Raw genomic sequence first — 27130 nt, 5'->3', positions numbered from 1 at the left:
ACAAAACTAAAATTACAGTACAAATGTAGCATTCTAATTAAAGGAAATCTTATTATGATCGAATTTAAGCAAAGTAAACGTTAACACAGTAAGCCTTTAGGTTTTATCTTATCTAATTAGAAAATCTACGCATGTAACTATGAAACTAAATGACCATAAAAATTCAAACATTGTCAGGCCGTGCTACTGCGTCAGCAGATGTCGATGTGTTTTTTTTTTGCGTTATTATAAGAATTAAATGCAGTAGGTTGTTATGATTATCGTAATGTTCTTAAATAAATAATGAAAACGTTTTAACAAATTACATTTACCTAAAAAATGGGGGTTTTCTCAACAGTAGGTTTACTGTAATGTGTGAAAAAGGAGAATTTCCCCAAGGTATGTGAGAGAAGACCAATCAATCGATCCCAGGGGAACAGGTTGAGACAACTTTGTAGATCTCTGATAAAACATATCACAGTTTTTAAAAAACCAATAAATTATTTATATAAATTATATATTTAAAAAATTTAATCACAAACTTAATGCTGTACGATTGTGACACTTATAACTCTATCTGGATTTACAGTGCCTCTATAATTTGTAATGAAATATGAGCACGTTTCAACCTGTCACATGTGCAAATAAAGCAACATTTTGTTCTGACTTGGTTTCTCTTTCATTTTCGTAGAGAAATCCACAATGGTCTTGGCGTCTCTGCGTGAACCACAGACTCTGTCACAACTGTGAAGACCAACTGCAAGTTTCTGCAGCGAGCGATTACTGAAAGCACACAGAGATGGAAAGAGTGCCACAATTTGACAATGATGAACGTGATTCAGAAACCGAGGGTCGTCAGCCAGGGTAGGAAATCAGGCACACCTTACTAGAAGAAGAAAAAGCTATTTTTTAAATTCTTTTAGACAAGTACAGAAGCAGAACTTTTGAACGGAAATGTAATTGAGAGTTAAGCAGTTTTGGAGTTTAAATATAAATTATGCAATTTTTAAATTATGCAGTTTTTGTGAAGTTCATTTAGACCCAATCACTTATTATTACAACCACCGTTACACCAGGGGTGTAGCACGGTTCTACTCCTACCTCCTACAAACAGAAAGCATGTAGATAGATAGATAGAGAGAAAGATAGAGAGAAAGATAGATAGACTTTATTGATCCCGTGAGGGAAATTATTGTTTATGCATTATTGTTTATGTGGATGTAGACTGGTTTCACATGCAAAACTGTCCTGACTAAACATTATTACAGAACATCTATAATTTAATTCTTGTTTATTATTCATGCCGCTGCTCTCTCCTGGGGAGTTCCTGCCATCTCATGGAGCACTGTAGAGTAACATCATCAGTCCATCGAGATTTAATAGATTTTTACAGGTGTATGAAAAGTAGTGTGGAGGCTATTGTCAGTCTGCATAAAACAGATATAATAATATTTACACATACAGTGGAGATCGAAAGTTTGGGCACCCCAAGTAAAAATGTGCATTAATGTGCATAAAGAAGCCAAGGAAAAATGGAAACATCCCCAAAAGCCATTAAAATGCAAATAAGGGGAGGTCACGTGACCCGAAGCAGGATGGCAGCCTAGGAGTTTTGCTCCGCATCGAAACTCCGTATTTTTCTTATTACGCCCTATTTTTACCCACTTTGTGATTATTTAATAACATATTTAGAAATGGAAAGTGGAGGGGATAAAGACTTTCCTATTTTTACAGCGACAAGATCACAAAAAAGTAAAGAAAAAAAGAAAAGCCCCACCGCGCGTGATGGAGAGGGGGAAGAGGCCAGCGCTGGTCCTCAGTCGGACACCTCGCTAATTTTAACAGAAATTAGGGCTGTCGGTGCTCGTTTAGACGGTATTGAGGGACAGCTGGGAAAAATAGCTTCCTCAGTAACAGTTCTTGAGAACTCTTTCGCTGCTCTCACCGCACGAGTTACCGACACTGAAACACGACTTAGTACAGCTGAGCAGCGGATTTCTGCGGTAGAGGACTCGGAGAGTGCACGCAGCACTCAGATGGCCGATTTGCGCGCGACCGTGGAACAACTCCAAGCGAAAGTGGATGACTTGGAGAACCGTGGTCGCCGCAAAAACTTAAGAATTGTTGGGCTTCCTGAGAAAGCGGAGGGCAACGAGCCCATGACTACATTTCTTGAGAAAATGTTGCCAGTGTGGTTACAGCTTCCCGCGGATTTCCCTGCTGTTGAGATTGAGAGAGCGCACAGGGCCCCGCTTCCATCCCAGTCTACGCCGAGCGCACCGCCGAGGAGTGTTATTGTGCGTTTCTTACGTTTCCCGGTAAAGGAGGCAGTTTTGCAAGCAGCTAAGAAAACTAAAGTCAGTTATAAAGGTGCCACATTACGCTTCTTTCCGGACTTATCTGCGGAGATTGTGCGGAGGCGGCGGGCGTTTGGGGCGGTGTGCAAGTCTATGGTGGAACGAGGTGTTTACCGGGGTTTTGCGTACCCGGCTAGACTCCGCTGTTTACATAACGGAAAGATCATTTTATTCGATAATGTTGAATCGGCTACTAAATTCCTGGAGGTTTCGGATAAGTGAGCTTTCCTGACCAATTGGCATGGACCTTAAGACAGTTTTCCTGGTGTTTTTCTTTCTTGAAACAATTTGAGGGTGTTTCTCCTATTGAACTTAATAGTGAATAAATGGCTTCTTTAAGGTGATGCAGCTATCCGGTGAAATTATGTTTGCACGCACAAGGCCCTTTCAGGCTGTATATTTTATGACTGTGGTGCCGGATCTGCACAAACGTTAATTTATTTTATTTTATTTATTTAATTTTGTTTGTCATCTGCCATTTACTTATTTATTCATTGTTTTCTTTTAAGGTCTTAGTTAAATATTTTTTATTAGTACTATTATTACAGTGGGCTTAAGGTTTTTTTTTTATTGGGGAGTTTTATGGCGGACTTCTCTGGCTGTTGTTTTTTCTGGTCGGTCAATGGAGGAGTTGGGGGAGGGTGTGTGTGACGTCTTGTTTTTTGGGTTATTTGAGCCCTATCGTTTGGGGATAGGGACAGGGGGGAGGCCTTGTGGGGGGTTTTGTTTGTGTTTAGCAGAGCTGATCGTACTTCAGATGTATGTCGTTTACCTCACTTTTGTCCACTTACAGCATCCAAATGTTTTGTACTGCACTAACATATGTCCAACCTGACTAGGGTGGTTACATGGAACGTGAAGGGCATGGGTAATGTAGTCAAAAGAAAGAAAATTTTAACATTACTGAAGAAAGAAAAGGTAATTATTGCACTTCTACAAGAGACACATTTGTCAGATAGGGAACATTTACAGCTCAAAAGAGATTGGATTGGTCAGGTATATTTCAGTTCTTTTTCATCAAACAAGCAGGGAGTTGCTATTTTGATTCATAAAAACTTTCCTTTTATCTTAGAAAAGACTGAACAGGATCCTGATGGCAGATTTATTTTGATTACCGGTCACATCTTGGGAAAACCCTTAACTGTTTTAAATGTGTATGCTCCGAACGAGGACAGTCCTGATTTTATATCAAAGATGATTCTATTGTTTAATCATCATTGTAATGGTCTGGGGATTATGGCTGGGGATTTTAATTGTGTTATGAATAACAAGTTGGACAGGTCATCTTCTGTAAAATCAACGTCTCGTTCTTCTCAAACTCTTCAGAATATGTGTCGTGCTTCAGGCTTGGTGGATATATGGAGAGAACTACATCCAGGTGTCAAAGACTATACCTTCTACTCTCCTCCCCATAATTCTTATTCCAGATTAGACTATCTATTTCTGCCTTCCAGATATATTAATTGTGTAGGATCTTGTGAAATTGGTCCAATGGTTCTTTCTGATCATAACCCTGTTTATTTAGGTTTGACAGAATTTTTAACCCCTAAATCATCTTATTGGAAATTTAATAGTACTCTCCTTAATGACAATTTGTTTTGCCAGTTCCTTAAAGAAAAAATCTCCCAATACTGGCAGGATAATGAATTTTGTTCAGTAAATAGCGCCACCAAATGGGATGCAGCCAAGGCCACCTTAAGAGGCCACATCATCTCTTTTACTACTTGGCATAAAAAACAAAAGGCTGAGAATAGGAAAAAATTAGAAGAAGAGGTAAAAAGATTGGAACTGCTTCATAAAATTTCACCTACACAAATCAATTGGAATCTTCTAACTGGTGCTAGATCTAAATTAAACCTGGACTATTCAGAACATGTACAAAAATTAATAACATTTAGTAGGCAAAGGTTTTATCAATATGGAAATAAACCTAGTCATCTTTTAGCATATCAACTCAACTGTGAACGAGCTGAAAGATCCATTAAGGCTATTAAAACTACTGAAGGAGTAATTTCATATGATCCGGTTAAAATTAATTCCAGTTTCAAAGGTTTTTATGAGAACCTGTACACTTCCTTGTGTGCATCCCAAGACCCCATCAGTTTTTTGGATAAGGTGCAGTTACCTTTAACTTCAGAGGATGATTAGGCTTATCTTAACACTCCTCTTACAAAGGAAGAAATTTTTGCGGCTATTCAATCTATGCCTAGTGGGAAGGCGCCAGGGTTGGATGGCTTTCCTCTGGAATTTTATAAAAAATTTTGGCACGAGCTTTCCCCTATTTTCATGCCTGTAGTCGATAACCTTTTGGAAGACGGTCTTACTCCAGGTTCCTGGAAGACCGCTTCTATTAGCTTGATTCTTAAAAAAGGAAAGAACTCATTGGACTGTGCCTCATATCGCCCAATAAGTTTACTTAATGTAGATTTTAAAATTGTGGCTAAGGCCTTGGCTCGTCGTCTGGAGAGAATTCTGCCTAAGATCATTAAACCTGATCAGACTGGATTCATTAAATCTCGCTATGGCTCAGACAATGTACGTCGTCTTCTGAATATAATACATCAGTTGAATACAGATGGTGACCCGGCCACTATAATATCTCTGGATGCGGAGAAAGCGTTTGATAGGGTCGAGTGGAGATTTTTGTTTCAAATATTGGAAAAATTCAATTTGGGCTCTAACTTCATCAGACTAGTCAAGCTTCTTTACTCTGATTCAACAGCTGTGGTTAACACTAATAGTTTATTATCAAGTAAATTCTCAATTCATAGAGGCTGCCGTCAGGGATGCCCCCTGTCGCCGCTCCTGTTCGCCTTGTTCATCGAACCCTTGGCAGAAGGCATTCGCATGCATGGGGGCTTCCGGGGCGTGGAGGCAGGTGGGACGGAACACCGCATATCATTATATGCAGATGACGTCCTTCTATACTTAAGGCAGCCACAATCATCAATTCCTTGGGTGTTGGAGATAATTAATCAGTATAGCCAGTATAGTGGGTACAAAATAAACCTGGGGAAATCCCAAGCCATGTTTTTAAATGCCCCACAGAATGTTAATTTACAGTGTCCCTTTCGGATCACTGACTCTGGGTTTCTTTATTTGGGCATACACATAACCCCTGACTTAAAGGATTTATTCTCCAAGAATTATTCACCCTTAATGACAAAACTTAAACAGGATATGAATAGGTGGACTTCTTTGCCAATTTCTTTTTTTGGAAGAATTAGCACAATTAAAATGAATGTGCTTCCCCGTTTACTTTATTTATTTCAGTGCATACCCTGCTATTTGAATTCTAACTTTTTTAAGGGTCTGAATACAGCCATCAGTAAGTTTATATGGAATAATAAAAAACCCAGGATTAAATTCACTTCTCTCCTTAAGCCAAGGGAGTGTGGAGGCGGATCTTTGCCTAACATACAGCTTTACTACTGGGCTGCTCAAATCAAACAAATGCTTAGATGGTTTTCAAATGATACAGGCTCTTTATGGGTCACTATGGAATCTTTTGCCTGTGCCCCGAGAACATTAACATCTCTTCCATTTATTAATAATTTTAAGGAGATCCGACCAGTTGTTGAAAACTTTTTGTTATTAAATACTCTTTTGGCTTGGGAAGATGTCAAAAAATATCTCCGCCTCCCCGGGAATTTGACCATGCAATCCCCAATTATTTTGAACCCCGACTTTCCTGCTTCCTTGGCTAATATTGGCCTTCGGTCCTGGGTGGAGAAAGGTGTTTTTAATTTAGCCAATTTATTTACAGATAATGTTGTCAAATCTTTCGAGACACTTAGATTGGATTATAAACTTCCTAGAACAGATTTTTTTAAATTTCTCCAGTTACGTCACTTTATTCAATCTGAAATGAGACAGGGCAAAATCCGCTTTGAATTGTCCGATATTGAGAATCATCTCCTTCTTCCAGGGGCTTTGAAGGGTCAGATTTCCTACCTGTATGGCTCCCTTTTATCAGAAACCTCTTCACCTTTGAATCCTTTAAGAAAGATTTGGGAAAAGGATATGGGCCGATCATTCACTGATGATGAATGGCTCTCTATATGTGAGGAGGTTTTTTACAAATCAACTTCAATTTCTGTGCATGAGCAAAACTTAAAATTTATATATAGAACATATCTCACTCCTGTACGCCTCCACAAAATGTATCCAAATGTATCTCAGCTGTGTTTTAAATGTAATTCAGAAACGGGAACATTGATGCATCTATTCTGGGAGTGTAAGAAAATTAATACTTTTTGGCATGAAGTGCATGATCTGGTTGAGAAAATACTGGCTAGAAAATTCACTATGTCTCCAATTATATACCTGTTAAATTGTAAAATATCGCTAGGTCTTCCTTCTGATTTAAATTGTTTATTAAATTTCATTACTTATCTGGCAAAGAAATGTATACTTATCTTATGGTCATCATCTCGTGTACCAACTTTAAAGATGTGTTTGGCACAAGTGAGTAATCTTCTACCATTGGAAAAACTTACATATGACTTACAGAACAAATCTGATCTATTCTGGCGGATATGGGCCCCTTTGTGGGATCTACTTGAACAATCATGACTCTCTCTTTCTTTTATGTTCTTTTTTACTGAACTGTTTTGCCCTTGGGTGTTTCCATGTTCACTCTTATATTAACAAATTATTGTTTGTGTTTAAATGTTTGCTGTGGGTGTTGATTGTATATTGATCTGGCTCTGTTTTTTTTTTGTTGTTGTTAAATATCAATAAAAATATAATAAAAAAAAAATGCAAATAAGACATTCTTATAATATGTAAAAAAAAAAAAAGTTGGATTTAATTTCCACCATTTACAGTTTTAATATAACAGAAAACCAAATAAAGGTGTCTGCAAGTTTGGGCACCCTTGTACTGCCCCCTTTGGCAAGCTGAGACCTGACAATGTCAGGGACTGTTCACAATCATTGTGTGGAAAGACCACGTGTTGTCAATCTCAAAGGTTTTAAATGCCCAGACTCATCTGGCCTTGCTCCAACAATTACCACGTGGGTTATTCTAAGCAGTTGTCTAGAACACTGAAACCGAAAATAGTTGACGCTCACAAAGCAGAAGAAGGCTATAAGAAGAGAGCAAAGCATTTTCAACTCTGTTTGGAATGTAATTAAGAAATGGCAGTCATCAGAAACAGTGGAAGTTAAAGCAAGAACTGGAAGACCAAGGAAAATAGACAGAACAGCTCGCAGTATTGTGAGAAAAGCAAATCAAGAACCACATCTGACTGCACGATCCCTCCAGAAAGATCTGGCAGACACTGGAGTTGTGGTACACCACTCCACTATAAAGAAATACTTGTACAAATATGGTCTTCATGGAAGAGTCATCCGAAGAAAACCTCTTCTACAGTACGTCCACACCACAAAAGTCAGCGTTTGAAGTTTGCAAAAGAACATATAGACAAGCCAGACGTATTTTGAAAACAAGTTCTGTGGGCCGATGAGGTTAGAACTTTTTGGCCGGAATGAGCAAAGGTATGTTTGAAGAAAAAAGTTCACAGAAATTAACGAAAAGCACTTCTGTCCAACTGTTAAGCATGGGGGTGGATCAATCATGCTTTGGGGTTGTATTGCAGCCAGTGGCACATGGAACATTTCACAAGTAGAAGGAAAAATGGATTCAATAAAATTTTAGCAAATTTTGGATGCCAACTTAATGCGATCTGTGAAAGAGCTGAAGTTAAAAAGAGGATGGCTTCTACAAATGGATAATGATCCGAAACACACCTCAAAATCAACAGTGGATTACATGAAGAGGCGTTAACTGAAAGTTTTGCCATGGCCTTCACAATCTCCTGACCTTAACATAATTGAAAATCTATGGATAGACCTTAAAAGAGCAGTGTGTAACTGGTAGCCCAGAAATCCCAAACAACTGGAAGACTTTAGTAAGGAAGTGTCACGTTTTCTTCATGAATGTGAGTGTTTCTGTGGCATATTCGCAGGAGACAAGAAACTCAAAACTCGTCTTTATTTAACATAAAGCACTAAACAAAAGCATAGGCCCCTTTCCCCGAGCCCTAGTAAACTTGAATCACAAACAAAAACTTATTCACTCTAACATCCACAACAACAACAACAACAACAAACGCTACACGCCTGACTGATGTTCAGTCAGGCTATTTATAATTAAGTTAATTACTTCCCTCGGTTCAGGTGAATGCCTACGTCACCTGACCGAGGTGTAACCTGGGAACTAAAGTTTCTTAAACATAACCAACAAAACATAGGTCCAACTAACAAACAAGTCTGGGCCTTTTTCGCCCTCTAGGGGTTAACCCTTACAGTACCCCCGCTTTAAAAATGCTCCTCCGGAGCATTACTGGAGGTCCTGGACTCCCACCCCAGTGTTCAGGGTTTAATCTGCCCACTCCTAGGCTGGGCTGCCAGACCAGCAGTACTGGCTTCTCCAGGCATAATGCTGGCGGAACTAATCCTGGATTAATGTCCGTAACGCGGGGTGAAGTGGTTGGCTTTAGGGCCTTAGGACCATGCAGCCCCGCTGGCACGACGCCCACGGAACTTGGTCGCTGCAAGACTGGCGTGATGTCCTCAGAGCTCGGCGGCAGCGGTGCTGACGCACTGTCTACCGAGCTTGGCGGCCGCGGAGCTGAAGCGACTTCCACAGAGCTCAGCGGCGGCAGAACTGGAGCGACGTCCTCGAAGCACGGAAGAGCTGAAGTGACGTCCACGGAGCTTGGCGGCTGCAGAGCTGAAGCGGTACCCGCAGAGTTTGGCAGCTGCAGAGCTGAAGCGCCATCCGTGGAGCTTGGCGGCAGCGGCGCTGATGCGTTGTTCGCGGCAATCGGCGGCTGTAGAGCTGAAGCCACGTCCGCAGAGCTTGGCTGGAGATGAGCTGACGTGGCGTTCGCGGAGCTCGGCGTCGGCAGAGCTGAAGCGATGTTCTCTGAGCTCGGCAGCTGCAGAGCGAACGCAACGCTTGTGGCTCTTGGAGGCTGCGGAGCTGCAGCGATGTCCTCAAAGCGGGGCGACGCTGGAAGGACAATGCTCTCTAGGCTGCACGGCGGCTGCAAAGCCGAAGCGATGTTCTCCGAGCTCGGCAGCTGCAGAGCGAACGCAACGCTTGTGGCTCTTAGCGGCTGCGGAGCTGCAGCACTGTCCTCAAAGCCGGGCTGCGGCGGAAGAAGCTTGATTTTCTCGAAGCCGGGCTGAAAAGCTGGGACGATGTCCTCGAAGCCTGGAGGCGGAGGAAGAAGAAGCGCGTCGTCCTCGCTGATTTGCGGATGCGCGTAGTCCTCTCCATCGAGCTAAGGCAGAGGTGGAGGAAGTACATCGTCCTCGCCGCCGGGCAGAGGCGGCGAAGGGGGAGAAAACGCGTCCTCATCGCCGCGCAGCAGCGGCGCGTAGTCCTCCACATCAGGCAGAGGCGGAGAAGAGAGAGGGAGAACATCCGGGCCTGCAGCGTGGCTCTCACGCACTTGGATGAGCAGATTTTGGAGCTGTTTTACCTGCTCCCGCAGGCCTCGAATGCGCTTCTCATTTTGCTTAGCCCAAAACACGCAGCCCGTACCTTTTTGTCGGTGTTCGTAATCGTGCATGCCCCAGCTGCCTCACCCTTAAATGGCGTCCGCTGGATGGCTAACCTGCAGCCTTCCCAGCTTTGCCGCGCCTCTCTCTCTCTGCTTCTCGCTGTCCTGCAGCAAATCCGCCTGCTCTGCGAGCCTGCAGGCCTCCCAGCTCTGCCACACCTCTCTCTCCTTGCTCCTTGCTGTCGTTCAGCAGTACCGCCAGCTCGGGCGAGATGGTGATAGCTCCCCCCCAAAAACCATCTAGGGAAGAGACCTCCGCTATGCCACTTCGACGGTATAGCTTTCTGTCACGTTTTCTTTGTGAATGTGGGTGTTTCTGTGGCATATTCGCAAGAGGCAAGATGTTCGTCTCAAAACTCGTCTTTATTTAACATAAAGCACAAAACAAAAGCATAGGCTCCTTTCCCCGAGCCCTAGTAAACTTGAATCACAAACAAAAACTTATTCACTATAATATCCACAACAACAACAAAAGCTAAACGCCAGACTTATGTTCAGTCAGGCTATTTATAATTAAGTTAATTACTTTCCTCAGTTCTGGTGAATGCCTACGTCACCTGACCGAGGTGTAACCTGGGAACTGAAGTTTCTTAAACATACAGTAACCAACAAAACATAAGTCCAACTAACAAACAAGTCTGGGCCTTTGTCGCCCTCTAGGGGTTAACCCTAGAGAATGGTTCATTATTTGTTTTTCTGTAATTTTGAAAGTGTACATGATAAAAATAAAATCCAACTTTTTTTTTGACTTTTTTTTGCATTTTGATGGCTTTTGGGGATGTTTCCATTTTTCCTTGGCCTCTTTATGCACATTAATACACATTTTTACTTGGGGTGCCCAAACTTTTGATCTCCACTGTACACTGCCACTGCTGTTTGTTAATTGGTGATTTCTGAGGCTGGTGACTCTAAATAACAACTGACTGTTAGTGTAGTAATTATAATTCAGTTCTATATGCATGACTATGAGAAATTTGCAAGTGATCCCAAACTTTTAATCTTGGTCTTGTATACAATTACATGTTCATTACATATAAGGGACAAATGCAAGAACGTTTCTTTCTCTAGATGATGATAATAATTCTCATTAAGATAGTTTGTAGATTTCTGTAGAAGATGTTAACCAAGGCCTGGATATTATAACAGCTAGTCATTACATGTTGTTAAGTCTTACATACACTAATGTGTAATGACATTATTACAATAATAATATTTTGTGTTTTTGTGCATTGTGTTTGGACAGGGCCACGAGGAAGAAGCGCCGCATTGTTTTATTAGCTGCTGGTCTGGTTGTCGTGATAATTGTCATTGTTTTTCTCACTGTATATTTCTCAAAAGCCCTTAAAATTGGCTGCTACTCCAAAGCCGCCGTAGCAGCAGATGCTAAAGACTGTTCTGAGATCGGCAGGTAGGACAAAGCAACAAATCATAATGAATCACGGTGTGGTTATTCCTGTCATTTACAGCAGGTTACAGTTCAATCAGAGCTCTACATTAAACCCAGTGATGGTTTACTTATTCACTGAAGGGCATTTACTATTCCTAATAAAATTATGGAATAAAACTGTACATAGATTATAACTGACCATAAAAATATCCACAAATTAATAAATTTATATAAATTTATACATCAATGCAATGGTTGGCATCTCCATATTAAACACAGCTCACAAAGCTGCATTGTAAACCCTAATGCTCATAGTAATTAAACATATTGAGTACTGTTAATTACAATTAGTTCAAATTAATAGACCTTGATTAATATAACTTTTTGGTATTTATGAGTTTGTAAATTTGATATTTTAAGCCACAGTAACTGTCTCCTTAAAGTTCCACCAACTTAAAATTAGCAATTTTGTGTCTGACGTCATCAATGCACATGTAAACTGCCCACGTTAAATTGTTTTGATCGAGATGGTGGATTGGTCTGTCTTCACATGATGCTGTAAGTATAATCTTTACAAATCTGGAGACCCTAAAGTTGTCAAATAATACACTGGTGGCTCAATGGTAGCTGTTTCGGCTGCCATGCGAAAGGGCCGGGTTCGATTCCCAGCCACTGGATGAAGTGCCTGTCCCAAGCCCAGACAAAAATGGGAGGGTTGTGTTTAGAAGTGCATCTGGCGTAAAAACTTGTGACAAACCGCTGTGGCGACCCATTTCCAGGAGCAGGCAAAAGACCAACAACAATTTATTTAATTTGCAACAACTAAAAAAAAGTATGAGTTAAGCTACTCAGTAATGCAAGTACATCACGATTAATATGAATGAGTTCAACAAATTTCAAAACTGATAGTTCTGTTTACTTAAAACTGGAAACATCATTACTCAAAAGATTTGCTGTAACTGATTACCTTATTCGGGTTTACAGTGTGAGCAACATGGAGACGTTTACAAAGAATAACAGTGATGTCATGTCATAGTGGTATGTGTGTGTGTGTGTGTGTGTGTGTGTGTGTGTCAGGGACATGCTAAAGCGTGGAGGCTCTGCAGTTGATGCCGCCATTGCAGCACTGCTGTGTGTTGGACTGTTTAACCCCCAGAGCATGGGCATTGGAGGAGGACATTTCTTCCTCATCTATAACAGCTCTACAGGTGACTTCCTTCCATCTGTCTCTCTATCGTCCAGTCCATCTATCAGTATTAGTTCCCTGTGAGTCCATACACTGAAAGGTGAACTATTTTTGTTTTTTCTGTCCTAGGGAAGGTGGAGACTATCAATGCGAAGGAAACGGCTCCTAGGCGTGCCACACTTGACATGTTCACCAATAAAGACCTCTCAAAAACAGGTTTTGAATTTCTGAATCATGTTAGCAAAAAGTGTTTACAATCTTTATTTTCACACAGTCGCACACATTTTCCACACACACTTTATTAAGAATCTCTCTTTACTTTATCAGTGTGTGAGATCGAGCAGCTCCCCACTGCACACTGTGAGATAAATGAAGTGTAATCGCATTAGTTTAAAATTATTTTATTAGACTTTAAAGCTCATTGTCTTAAAAGTGAACATGACAGATCAGAAGGGTCTTTAACTCAGTTGTGTGTTGATATATAAACAGGAGGCCTGTCCATCGCGGTCCCCGGTGAGCTTCGAGGCTATGAGCTGGCACACCGGCGTCATGGTCGCCTGCCGTGGAGGGAGCTGTTTGAGCCGAGCATCCGGCTGGCACGTGAGGGCATCCCCATCACCAGAATTCTCGGCGATGCCTTAAACAAGTCAAGAGCCAAGGAGAACATTCTGCGTAATCCAGCTCTGTGGTGAGGGACAATATAACAATGATGGAAATGTCAGAATAGCGTCACAACTTCTGTGATGTCCCAGAAAGTGTTAGCCAGAAAAGAAGGCTTCAAAACATATAAACAAAAATGAGAGGATCAGTGCAGAATGTGGACTTTATACTTGAGTGCTGGATGAATACTTTATTGAGATAAGAAAATTTTCGTTATTATAATTGCATTATATAATTATTATAATTTTCCAACTTTCTTCTCTGTTACAGTGAAGTATTCTGTAACTCCAATAAAACCATCCTGAGGGAAAATGACACTATCAAATACCCACGGCTAGCAGACACCTACGAGAAGATCGCTAACGAAGGAGCTGATGTCTTTTATAACGGCTCCATGGCTCAAACCATCGTGGATGACATCCAGGCTGCAGGTTCGTCACTGTTCAACTAAAAAAACAAAAACCTCTACAATTTTCCAGCAGCATGAAGTTAATATATCCTGCAACATAGAACGCTAAAATATCACTGAGACACTTTATTATAATAGAATAGTATAATACAAACACCAGTACTGATGTGAATCCATATTAGAGTATAAGTGCTAATATTTACTACAGTGTAGATGTTAATAGACTCTTTCACAGGCACTTTAGAGGCCCACACTCACTGCTAATCACCTTGTTGTATGCTAATCTGTTCCTGGTGTTTTGGGATGATGCAGGTGGCATTATAACGCTTGAAGACCTGTCAGGGTATAGACCAGAGCTGAATGAAGACACTATGAAGATAAATGTGGGAGAATACACTATGCACTTTCCAGATGCTCCATCTAGCGGTCCTGTGCTAGCGCTAATCCTCAACATTGTGAATGGTGAGTGTGTGTTTGTCAGGTGTGTTCCTAGTGTGTGATAATGAACATTAGAAGGGTCTAATACTTCCACAGTAACCACTTAGACTTTACAACAGTTTTACAATATAGTGTATATATATAATTATTTTACAATGTACATTGTGACAAAGCCGCTTCAGAGAGTTACTGTAACTGTTGTATAAAGTCACTGCTACACTTAAGTTACCCTGTTGTACTAAACATCAGCGTGGCTGTTCATTTACTGTATATTTCACTAAATGTGGCTGATGCTCAAAACATCTGTGCTTCATTAGAGGTTAAGTTTGTTTTAGGACTCAAAGAATCAAAGAAATCTGCCAACATCCCTTAGTCAAATCTAGTAATGAGTAAAGATAAGCCATGCCATGACAATTGAGCAGGTCATTAATATGGAGCATTGAATTGCAATAGTCCACACAGATCCATGGGCACCAAGACCACGGTGCTGCTCCAGTCACAGACGGACTCCTTGATTTCCAGCATTTCCAGCTGTCATGTCTTGCTATACGTTGTCACTTGCAATACGTTTTTCCAGGCTGTCATGCTTTTCCCCATGCCCCTGTACCGTCCCTCCCACACACCGGTCTCACACTCACAACTAATTTCTCCCGGCATTTAAGAAAGCACAATGCGCTGCACTGCTGCTGGATTGTTGGTGCTCCACAGATCAGTTCTCTTGCAGTTCTTTTTTCATTTATGATTCATGTGTATCTTGATCAAGTGTTTTCATTTAGAGATTTCTCATATGGCTCATCACTTTTCATTTGTTTGCGCTGACTCTAATTGCTTCACGGACTTTGACCCACGCTTCACCTCCTCGTCTTTGTTATTGCCCATCGCTTCTGGATTTCACACACCAAGACATCCACAAAGGAAGTGACTTCTATTTTCGCTGCTCTACTTGCCAACATGGACCTGTGCACTTTAAATTCCTCTTCTAGTTTTCACTGCGTCACTCAGCGGAGATCGCTCAAATCAGACGCTGTGCTAAAATATCAAACAGAGTACAGATTCAGGGGTGTATCTGTCTTGCTCTGCACTTTACTGAGAGCCTTCAAATGCATTACAGTGTGCTAAACATTACTCATTCCTGTTCCCCCCGATATTCAGCACTTTCATCATTAAAGCTATTAAGACTTTAATTTCTATGTGGTGTGTCTGCTTTGAGGTTCTCTTAGCCTGCCTGACTTGGTCAGCTCCTGACAATTATGATCCTTACCTCACCAATCATGACCTCCCCAAAACCCTGCATTAATTACATCACATGTCCGCCCAGGCCACATGTGCACCCCCTTGCACACTTTTTGTCATGTTATTTATTGCTTGATTGGTAGAGGCATGAGTGGTGCATCAAGCATCACTGTTCCCCTTTCCATGGAGGATGTATCATCCTTCACTTCCGGGTGTCGCCACCAGCATTGACATTTGGGAATAAAAGGATGGAAACCGACAAAAAAAACCCACAAAAATAAAATAACTTCAAAATAAGCCACAGATACACGGCACCTGCAGGATTTTCTTAGTGTGATCTGGCAACCCTAGGTAATATTTTAATTTACTTTATAATTTAAGTGTAATTTAAATTATAAAGTTTTATTAAGATTCAAGATTCAAATAACTTTATTTATCCCAGAGAGAAATTGCTTATGCTCGGTTACAGGTGCTCACAGTTGTTAATTAAGAAAAGGTAATAAAGAATAAAGGTAATAATAATAATAATAATAATAATCTTTGAAAAAAAAGTTCCTAAAACAGTAAGTACCATCAGAATATGATTCAAGACCACTTTTAAGTATTGTACAGTAATCTAGTATATTTATGTTATATTGTATTATTGTATGTCATTTTGTATTACATATTTTATTGGGAAGTAGTATTGCAGTAATCATATTATTAATATGGTAAGTGATAATGTCCTGTTGTGTAACAGTTAGTGAAAAATCCACATACATGTGTGTATGAGTTACAGAGAAGAGTTGTAAACTTTTATGGCCGTTGTGAGAAAGGATCTTCTGTGGCGCTCTGTGGAACACTTGATAGTAATCAGTCTCTGGCTGAAACTGCTCCTCTGTTCAGCAAAGACACTGTGTAGCGGGTGAGAAGGATTGTTCAAAATGGATTGTACTTTGGATAGAATCCTCCTCTTTGCTACTACATCCACAGAGTCAAGCTCCATGCCTAGCACAGATCCAGCCTTTTTAATGGACTTGTCCAGTTTGTTCTTATCAGACACCTTAATGTTACCACCCCAACAGACCAGAGCGTAAAAAATGACACTCGCCACAACGGTTTCATAGAACATCTGCAGAATGGTGTTACAGACGTTAAAAGACCTGAGCCTTCGAAGAAAAATGCAACCGACTCTGTCCTTTCTTGTAGAGTGCCATTGTGTTGAGTGACCAGTCAAGTTTGTTGTCCAGATGGACTCCCAGATATTTGTATTCAGAGACCATGTCCACTATCTCCCCCTTTACAGATATAGGAGTCACAGGGGTCTTGCTTCTCCTAAAGTCCAAACCATCTCCTTTGTTTTCCTGATGTTTAGTTGTAGGTGATTACGCTCACACCAGGAAACGAAGTCATCCACTACAGACTGGTACTCAGAGGTGTCACCCTCCTTTATACACCCAACAACCACAGAGTCGTCAGAGAACTTCTGCAGGTGGCATGACTCTGAGTTATATCTAAAGTCAGATCTTATTATTCTTTCCCCTCCTTGATTTTACCAGTTAGCATTTTTTGAGCCTTCTTCACTGCTTCCTTATCATCAGACCTAAAAGCAATTTTTTCGAATTTAAACACGCTTTAATGTCCTTGGTGACCCAGGGTTTGTTGTTGGGGAAACAGCGAATATCTCTCATCGGTACACATGTGTCAACACAGAAGTTAATGTACTCTGTGATGCAGTCCGTCATTCCATCAATGTCCTCGCCATATGATGCACTGAGAACCTCCCAGTCCGTAGCCTCGAAACAATCCTGTAATGTAGCAGTGGCTCCTTCTGACCACCTTCTTACACTCCTCACTATGGCAGGCTGTCTCTGAACAAGGGGTTTGTATGTTGTCATGACGTGGACCAGGTTGTGATCCGACCTCCCCAGGGGGGGAAGTGCAGCACTGTAATCACCTTTAACATTAGCATACAGCACTATATAATTTAATTTTATAATTTATGAATTTAAGTGGAAAAAAGTACTACATTTTGTGCACTTGGTTTGTAGCTACATAAAGTTTATAAAAAACTTTATTTATAGGTTCCTGAAATGGTCTAAATGTGTAAAACTGCCTGTGTGCAGGGTATAATTTCTCAAGCAGCAGTGTGTCTACTACAGAGAAGGAGACACTCACTTATCACCGCATTATTGAGGCTTTCCGCTTCGCCTTCGCTAAGAGGACTAAGCTGGGAGATCCTCGCTTCCTCAACATCACTGACGTGAGAAAGTGTTTAGTTCTACATCATGGGGGTGTTGTTTATTAGGAGCACTATATCCCCACTAAATCACCCATTTGTTTTATGCCTTGCCTCTTGTTTACGTGTACAAATTCCACTACTGATTCACTTGTGGGGTGTGGTGTATCCAGTATTTTTTAGTTTTCAAGAGAAATAGTAGTGACTACACAAACACACATATTTATATAATTAATTTTTTCCCTCTGTCCTTTTTCAGTTCATCCGCAACATGACCTCAGAGTACTTTGCCAATATTATACGCAGTAAGATCTCAGATGAGACCACATATCCAGGGTGGTACTATGAACCAGAGTACTCTAACCCTGAAAGTGATGGGACAAGTCACCTGTCCATCCTTGCTGAGGATGGGAGCGCCGTGGCAGTGACTAGCACCATCAATTTGGCGTAAGATCAGAAACCCAAACATGCTGTACTTATTTTAGACAATCAGAACATATGGAACAGTGTATAAACAGACTTGATGGTGTTTCTGTGCAGGTTTGGTTCTAAAGTGATGTCACCGTCCACTGGAATCATCTTCAACAATATTATGGATGACTTCAGTTCTCCAAACTTTAAAAATGCTTACAATGTTCCTCCTTCTCCTAATAACTTCATCAAAGCAGGTACCAAATTGTATCAAAGTATTTTGGTTGATTTTAAAACTATACAATGTTTTACTCAGTACCACTCAAAGTCTGGACTCTGAAACCTACTCATTCAAGGATTTCTTCCTTTTTTTCCAATAAAATAGCAAAGACTACGCTAAGAAGATATAGTCTCAGGATTAGCTTTAGTGCATGTTGTGAATGAATGCATATTGTTTCTCAAGCTAATGTGCGTGGAAGTGTGAGGTCACTGGTGCATTGTGCTCCAGGCATGGCAGCAGGGCAACCACAAAAAAACAGCAAGTGCAGACAGTAGAGCTTTCTAGCAACAGTGCCTACAGCTAGGCTTGACTAGTATGGTACAAAGCCAGTGAGGGACTGTAAAAAGCATTACATAAAGCATGATGACAGGTCATGGCATTGTAGGACAGAGCAGTTCAGGTGAAGATTCAGATAGAGCATGGCATGATTTAAGTATAACATGGAGTTGGGCATGATTAGACAGAACCTGCTGTAATTCAGGCTAGATAGGGCATAATTTATATTTGCTACAGGAGGCTGTCTCATTGTCCTAATTAAAAAGTTCTGGGATGCTAAGAAGACATTAGATATTGAGCAAATGTTGGCTCTCATCAGTGTGCAAAACTGTTTAAACAGTCGCTATTTGGAAAGAATTTTGACAATATTGTTTTTAACACTTGTTTATTTAGTGCAGAATTCTATGTTATTTAATTCTTTTGATGTCTTTTGATGTATTTATCATTATTTTTTGACAATTTAAAAAATAGTAAAACTAAAGAAAAGTCTTAAATTAATTTATTTACAGTGGAAGCTTGGATTGCGAGTAACCTGGTTTGACTGAAATAAATTTTGAGTCTTGATTTACAAGTACCATGTATTATCAAGTATCATGTATCACGCTTTTTTTTGATGCCAAGCATCACGTGATCACAACTGAGCCAATGGTTGTTTTCTCTCGCGCACTGCGGAATTGTGGGTAAATGTCTCCAATGCTCTATCTTAGTGCATGTGCGCTACTCGTATAGTTAACATCTGTGCACGCTTGTACTGTTTACTACAACACCGTGTGCGCATAGCATCTTTTTTGTTTTGTGTGTGTGTAAGTCGTCCTGTAAAGAAAAAGCAAGTGTCATTAGAGAGGTTAAAGATCCATTTTCTCTCTCACTATCAGACTGCACTGATTCCGTTAGTGTGTGTGCGCGCACTTCATTAGACAGTGTGCCCCTTCCCTCCTCCCCTCACCTTCACACACAAACACACACTAACAGAAACACTGCTCTGTTGCGATTCTATTTAAAGGTAAAGTGCAGGTTAATTTTATATTTTATATTAATTATTTTTATATATTTATTTTTGGGGGTTTGCAGACCAAATAATCAGAGTTTTCATTATTTCTTATGTGGAAAATTCGCTTTAATATAAGAGTGTTTTGATATACACACTTCTAGAACAAATTATGCTCGCAATCCAAGGTTTCACTGTATGTGGTTTTAATTGTACTGTCAATGCAGATACTCTATGATAATAAATCATCCAGTACATTATATGTGTGTATAATGTAACGTTATTAACAGACCCAGTTTAATCGTTAGTGGTAAGGTTTTTTTTAGATAAAAAAATTGGGATGATGTTGTATGAAAAAAAGTTTTCTGAATGATTGTGATGGATAAAAGTGTAACATGTGCAGTGTGTGTGTGCAGGTAAAAGGCCGCTCTCAGCCATGTGCCCCACCATCATCTTTGACAAACACAACAAAGTTAAAATGGTTGTAGGAGCTGAAGGTGGGCCGAGGATCATTACAGCAACGGCTCTGGTAACACACACACACATCCATCTACACAGCAGAATGCCCAGAGTGTTAGGTTAACACTGGTCAGTGATAATAGAAGTTCAATGGAACTAAAAAAAAAAAAAAAAAGAGAGTTATCAGCACTGAGGTTTTAGTGTAAATACTTATAATATGTTTTTTTTTATGGTTACAAACTTAAATAATTCTTTTGATTGTGTAAAGCTGCTTTGCGACAATGTCAATTGTTAAAAGCGCTATACAAAGAAAATTTTATTGAATTAAATATTTATTTTTCGCCAGTCGATCCATCCACATGAAATCTGATGAAATAAAATGATCCAATGTTTGATGGACAGAAGGGCAGTGAGGATATATCTGAGTTTATAGCACTTAAGTTATAAAGGTTTATATATATCAAGGTGTGTCAATGAATTCTTTCCTCTCGATCACAGGTCATCCTGAACTCTCTGTTCTTTAACTATGATGTAAAGAAAAGTGTAAATAAACACAGAGTCCACAACCAGCTCAACCCCAACACCACCGAGGTGGAGGATGGCTTTAACCAGGTACGACTGCAATACAAACACCAGGATGAAGGATGCAACTCAATTTCAATTGTTTTAAATGTATCCTGATGCTCATCCATAACTTTATGGTGAAAATACAACATGAAGATTTACATGATTTATTTGACAATCTGTTTCAATAAGAGTTGAGTTCATTTAGAGATCATCTGCTCATGTTTTGTCTCTTCTATTGGAACAGGATTCATATCTGAGCATCATTTAAACATTCACATGACTCTTTTCAGCTCGTGTGCACTAACACTAATGATTATTTACTTCATGTTTAATTTACAGATTGTAAAAGAAGGACTAGAGAAGAAGAATCACAGCACAGAGATTTACAACGAGAAGAAGCCCTTTTCGGTGGTTCAGGCTGTGGTGAGGCAGGATGGACAGATCTGTGCTGAATCAGATCAGAGAAAAAGAGGACAAGCTGCCGGTTACTGAAACTTTAACAACATTTTATCTCTATTTCTTTGATCAAACAAAAAGAAATGTACGAAATCAATTTAAATATAACCGTGCCTTTAAAAAGAAGCTTTTTTGTATGCAGAGATCAGTGGTGTTGTTTCTTCTATTTGTTGTTTTATTTAATGTGCAGCAGGGTCATCTGAGCCACTGTTACTCCTGCTTACATACTGCCTGAATGCTGTTTTTGAATTTTAATTTTTTGTGTTTTAAAAATAACTGTACAAGAGAGATAAAAAATCGTTTTTTTTTTGTTTGGATGTTTGTTTACATTAAAAGAAAATACAAAAAACATTGTTTAATTTTCAGACTAATTTGAATAATGTAAAATATGATTTAAAATGAAAAAATTTTTGGTAAAGTGTATTTGGGGTAAATTATAGTATTCCATCTAAAAATCATGACTTAGACACAGGCTCAGACACATCTTTTTTTGAAGTCTGTCTTTTAAAAGTTTGGAGCTCTACACTGAAGTGTAGAACACTTACATTTAGGCATTTGGCAGATGCCACTTATCCAGAGCGACTTATATATATATTATCATTATATATCTGAGCAGTTGTGGGTTAAGGGCCTTACTCAAGGGCCCAACAGTGACAACGTGGTTGAGGGGTTTGAAGCTGGGACCTTCTGTATCATAGACCAATACCTTAACCACTGAACTTCTCCAGGGTTCTGTCCTTATTTATAATGGTTTGTGCTGTAATTATTTTATAAGTGCTGCCTTACCCTCGGTTGGAGGATTTCCTGTTACCTTGTTAGTGTCTGGGACATCATTACAGATATTAACCAATCCGCTGGCATTTGGGGTGTTATAAAAGTAGAGGGAGAGTTTTCCCTTTCATGTAGACTACACACCCCCTGTTTGCTGTGCACCTGACTTCTACTTTCACCTCAGGTAAGAATGCTACTGTATGTCACAGTCACTGAGAGCTTCTTTCTTAAAAACCCAGCCCTGGGGTCAGGAGCGCTTTGCGTCATGTCATTGAGAGAGCTCAGGGCTGCTAATGTGTTAGTCCCTCCTGATATTGGTTATTTAGAACTGTATTGTGGAGCTGTGTGGTAAGGTAAAGCCACGATGGGAAGTGCTGGTTGTCAAAGTTCAATTAAATTAAATTTTATTTGTATGGCGCTTTTAACAATTGGCATTGTCCCAAAGCAGCTTTACACAATCAAAAGAATTATTTGAGTTTGTATGGAATTTGAATGTGTATGAATCAAAGACGGTCAGATAGTCCCTGGTGAGCAAGCCGAGGGCAACAGTGGCAAGGAAAAACTCCCTGAGATGGTAGTAGGAAGAAACCTTGAGAGGAACCAGACTCAACAGGGAACCCATCCTCATTTGGGTGAAACAGAGAGCAGGAATTGATCTGCATTCATACTGTGTGTTAGTTGGCAGGCAGTTCAGCATAACAGTTGATGTTAATTGATGTTAATATGGAGTCCAGTTAGTTCTTGAAAACTCAGGTAGACTTGTATGACGTTCCAGTCCTGAACTATCGAATGATCAAGTCCTCAGAAAAACAGCTGCCAACACCAGTCGAGGCCAGAACCGTCTTCTAGGTAGAGAGAACCATCCCCAGACGCGAGACGCATCCCAAAGAGACACACATGTGATGAGATCTCTTACCAGAAGCGGGGCACCAGGATGGGTCAGACAGGTCCGGAGGGCAGAGGGAGTCTGGATCACTGGCAGCTCAGGAACGACATTCCAACAGAGAGAGGGAAGGAGAGAAAGGGGGAGAGAGGGAAGTGAAAGAGTGGGAGAGAAAGCAGAAGAGGAGAGAACAGTTAGGTCTGGTCACAGTCATATAATGTATAATGTAAATGTATATTTACTGAAGAGTGCAAGCAGAGACTCCTGATCAATGAGAGTGAGCAAACCAGCATCTATGAGTCCCCCACGTCCATGAGTCCCCCAGATCTGCTCCTTTCTTCTTCTTTGTCATTTGGCTGTTCCCTTTCAGGGGTCGCCACAGCGAATCATCTTCCTCCATCTAACCCTATCCACTGCATCCTCTTCTCTCACACCAACTAACTTCATGTCCTCTCTCACTGCATCCATAAATCTCCTCTTTGGTCTTCCTCTAGACCTCCTGCCTGGCAGTTCAAACCTCAGCATCCTTTTACCAATATATTCACCATCTCTCCTCTGAACATGTCCAAACCACCTCAATCTGGCCTCTCTGACTTTATCTCCAAAACATCTAACATGGGTTGTCCCTCTGATTAACTCATTCTTGATCCTATCCATCCTTGTCACTCCCAAGAAGAACCTCAACATCTTCAGCTCTGCTACCTCCAACTCTGCCTCCTGTCTTTTCTTCAGTGCCACTGTCTCTAAGCCGTAGTGCATCGCTGGTCTCACCACTGTCCTGTACACCTTTCCTTTCATTCTCGCTGACCCAGATCTGCTCCTTTACCTAAGGCAAATCTATTTATAAAAATGTTGATTAAATAAATAGGTTTTTAGCCTGGACTTAAACACTGAGTCCCGAACACTATTTGGAAGACTATTCCATAATTTTGGGGCTTTGTAAGAAAAAGCTCTGCCCCCAGCTGTAGTTTTCATAATACGCGGTACTGATAAGCAACCTGCATCCTTTGATCGAAGTAGTCGTGGCGGATCGTAAGACACTAGCAGTTAACTCACATACTGCGATGCGAGACCATTTAATGCTTTATATGTCAAAAGTAGTATTTTAAAATCAATACGAAACTTTACAGGGAGCCAATAAAGTGAAGATAAGATAGTTATTATGTGCTCGTATCTTCTGGTTCTAGTGAAGACTCTCATTGCTGCATTCTGGACTAGCTGAAGGTTGTTTATGCACCTAGTTGAACAACCAGACAGTAGGGCATTACAATAGTCCAGCCTAGAGGTGATAAAAGTATGAACTAGTTTTTCTGCATCGTTTAGCGACAATATATTCCTTATCTTGGCAATATTAACGAGGTGAAAGAATGCTATCCTGGTAATATTATCTACATAAGCTTCAAATAAAAGGCTGGAATCTATAATCACACCGAGGTCTTTTACTGTTGCACTTGATGGAACAAAAAGGCCATCTAAAGTTACAGAGTGATCTAGAATCTTACTTCTAGCTGTATGCGGTCCTATGACTATGAACGTCTCGGGTTACTTTGCTGTAACCCTGTTCCCTGAAAAGGCGGGAACGAGATGCTGCGTGAAAACGCTATGAGAACATCTTGTCATGTTGCCGGTTGTGAAGCATGTGTGTATCAAACACGCCAAATTTTTGGCTTTTATAACCTCGGTCAGGTGACGTCATCTGATAGGACGCACCTGCAGGTTATAAATAGGAGTGAACCGGAAACATTCCTCAGATTAATTTGTCTGAACGGACGTCCGGTCACATAGGCAGTGCGGCATTGGGACGCAGCATCTCGTTCCCGCCTTTTCAGGGAACAGGGTTACAGCAAAGTAACCCGAGACGTTTCCTTTCAAAGGCTACACTCGATGCTGCGTGAAAACGCTACGGAAACGAGAGTGCCAACGCCGCCGCACTGCAAGTGTCTGGACTCCAAGGTTGTGTAGCGTGTGCGCCCAAGGCCGAGAAGGTCTCAGAACTATGTCTGGGTAGCTGACTCGAGGACCCGTGGGCCCGGAGTAGCATGAACATCCAGACTATAAATGTAATAAATGTGTGCGGAGAGGACAACCCTCTGTGTCACACACTTGCTGCAATGGAATACCTCTTGCTAGTGCAATAGATGAGGCGATCCCCCTGGTTAAATGAGCCCTCATTCCTAGAGGCGAAGTGAGCCCACACGCCTCATAGGAGGGGGCAATAGCCCAGTGTAGTGGGGGCCACCCCACGTTGCGGCCCCAGACTATGTAAAAGCTGCTTTGACTTACGCCACTAGCTGATGTGGTGGACGTAAATCTGAAGAGCACCTACTGGACACAGTAAGTGAAGTCTCTCCTGCTCGAAGCTGTAAAGGCAGAGGACAGAAGGCTTCAAAACAATAGGATGCATATTGGCAAATGTGTGCCGAGAGGAACACCCTCCGTGTCACACACTTGCTGCGGGGGAATACCTCTTGCTAGTGCAATAGATGAGGCGATCCCCCTGGTTGAATGAGCCCTGATTCCTAGTGGCGAAGTGAGTCCACGCGCCTCATAGGAGAGGGCAATAGCATCTCTTATGCAGCTTGTGGCCCCGAAACATGTAAAAGCTGCTCTGACTTACGCCACTGGCTGATGATGGCGGACGTAAATCTAAAGAGCACGTACTGGACACAGTGAGTGAAGTCATTCCTGCCGCGAAGCTGTAAAGGCGTGGGACAGAAGGCTTCAAAAACAATGGGGATCACCGATCCTCTTAGATAGGTAACACATTTTAGAAAAAAACATCTTAAGGGTCAGAAACCTGAGGCGCTGACTCTAGTGGTTCAACAAGGGGGCACAAGCCAGAGGACAATTTTTTTTTTTTTTGCAGAAACTCCAGCACTGAAACAATTCGGCAGTGGACTGGGTCTACCTGCTTCGTTATGCACCAACTTTCAAATACATTCTATTTGAGGGGAGGCAGCCCTAGTACTTAGAATAGTCTTAATTACGCTGGCTGGAAGACCAGCTTGACTTAGAGTCAGAGAGTAGTAAAGGGGACATTACTAGCTGCTGAGACTGGGCCAGCCAGTCATGTAATTCAATACGGATGCTCTGGAGTCGTAAGAGCCAGAACTACATCCATGTATTTTGTGTATGTGCGGGTGAAAAAGCTAGACCAAATTGAAGGACCCGATACTGGTAAGCTTCGCCCCGAAAGCGAACCTCAGAAACCTCCTGTGTTGTGGCAATATTTCTATTGATTTATTTTTAGATAGCGGTGAAGCCCGCAAAATCTAAAAAATTGGATGCAGCCCCCAGTTCCTCTTGCACTTTCCGGTTTCATGGAAGTGGAGACCATGCCATTGAAACGCGGAGGGTGATGTGAAAACTGAATCCTGTAGTTTCTCTGTACAGTGCTTAGTACCCAAGGAGATATACTTGGCAGTAGCTTCCACGCTGCCAGTTTCTCAGAAAGTGGCAAAGCTCAGTGGCTTGGTTAAATGGGGGGGATGTTAGATGTTCGGCATCCTGAAACATGGCAGGAAAAAACCAGAAGAACTAACATTTTATTGGAGACTGGAGTTGCCCGAAACACCAGTGGTGGCGGAGCAAGAACACCAACCTCCTGGGGGTGCCAGGGAGAACACTTCATTCTTTAAAAGGAATTCTGCGTGTCTCTCCCCATTGGGGGGCCACCCCCCACGGTCATAGGCACATGAACCTCAGGGCTTCTTTATGAAGACAATATGCCAGTCTGACCTCTATTGAAGCGGATTGCGTGACGCACCCCAATCTTGCGAGGGGGTGCCCAGCTCCAAAAAACTCTCCTTGTGTGTTTCACGCCTCGCAACAGTCAGACCCGGTCGAGACTGGGTGGCTGACAGTCCCGACTCTTGAGCAAGGCGGGGAAGGAATTTCCCGTAGGCTTGTTATATAACTTCGCCTCATGAACCTAGTGGCGACATCGCCAAGTAGGCCGGAAGGCGAGATGGGGCATTGAGGAGGAATACACGATCCTTCTCCTTGATGCCCCTGAGATACAACCACAAGTGCCTCTCCGCGGAGACCATAGCAGCCATAAAACGGCCGATAACACGAGCCGTCTGCTTTGTTGCACGAAGAGACAAGTCTGTGGCCCAGCGTAAGTCCAATACGCCTTACCTTGCAGAGCCCCGCCAGTACTCAAGTCTCTCAGCAGGTCAGCCTGGTAGGCGTGCAAAACCGCCATGGTGTGCAATGGAGCACCAACCTGACCTGCTGCCTGAAAAGCTTTTCCCTCTAGGGAAGATAAAAAGTCTACGCAGCTTAAAAGGAAGTAATAGCTTTTCAGGAAGGATGATGTCCCAGGAGAGAGATAGCCTGGAAGCATCTCTTCTATCTGGGTGTCATCATATAACCCTGCGCTTCTACCTCAACTATATTTAAATAAATAAATAAGTTGATGGCAGGGAAACACGGGATAAATACAGCTTACTCCATGAAAGGGTTAACTCATATGGAGATTGCTAAGAAAAGGGGAGAGAGCGTCGTTGAGGCTCCGCCCCCCCGGCCACCCGACAGAACCTGCCGTCTATGTTTTTTTAAATTTTTTTTTATTAATTTATTTTTGAAGTGGTA

At 41.4% G+C, this 27130-nt stretch overlaps 1 protein-coding gene across 1 annotated transcript; it reads left to right on the top strand.

Annotated features, from left to right (window-relative positions):
• The first annotated feature begins 652 nt into the window (after positions 1–652).
• LOC128529793 (glutathione hydrolase 1 proenzyme-like) lies at positions 653–21209 on the top strand. Its single transcript, XM_053503316.1, has 13 exons — positions 653–843; positions 11156–11320; positions 12377–12507; positions 12615–12701; positions 12975–13173; positions 13416–13576; positions 13867–14016; positions 17331–17467; positions 17703–17890; positions 17984–18111; positions 19815–19927; positions 20356–20469; positions 20764–21209. Exons 1-13 carry the CDS (start codon positions 779–781, stop codon positions 20914–20916), a joined length of 1791 nt encoding a protein of 596 aa, XP_053359291.1. The 5' UTR covers positions 653–778; the 3' UTR covers positions 20917–21209.
• Positions 21210–27130: the final 5921 nt, after the last annotated feature.

The sequence above is a fragment of the Clarias gariepinus genome, chromosome 9 (genome assembly GCF_024256425.1).
Source record: "Clarias gariepinus isolate MV-2021 ecotype Netherlands chromosome 9, CGAR_prim_01v2, whole genome shotgun sequence".
NCBI lineage: Eukaryota > Metazoa > Chordata > Actinopteri > Siluriformes > Clariidae > Clarias > Clarias gariepinus.
The sequence above is the reverse complement of the archived record's forward strand: the minus strand, read 5'-3'. Positions and strand labels throughout refer to the sequence as shown.

Excerpts from the sequence above, each read along its gene's own strand:
- LOC128529793 (XM_053503316.1), top strand. The coding sequence starts at position 779 with ATGGAAAGAGTGCCACAATTTGACAATGATGAACGTGATTCAGAAACC. Across the intron at positions 844-11,155 it reads ACCGAGGGTCGTCAGCCAGG|GGCCACGAGGAAGAAGCGCC; the intron begins GTAGGAAATCAG and ends GTGTTTGGACAG. Across the intron at positions 12,702-12,974 it reads TAAAGACCTCTCAAAAACAG|GAGGCCTGTCCATCGCGGTC; the intron begins GTTTTGAATTTC and ends ATATATAAACAG.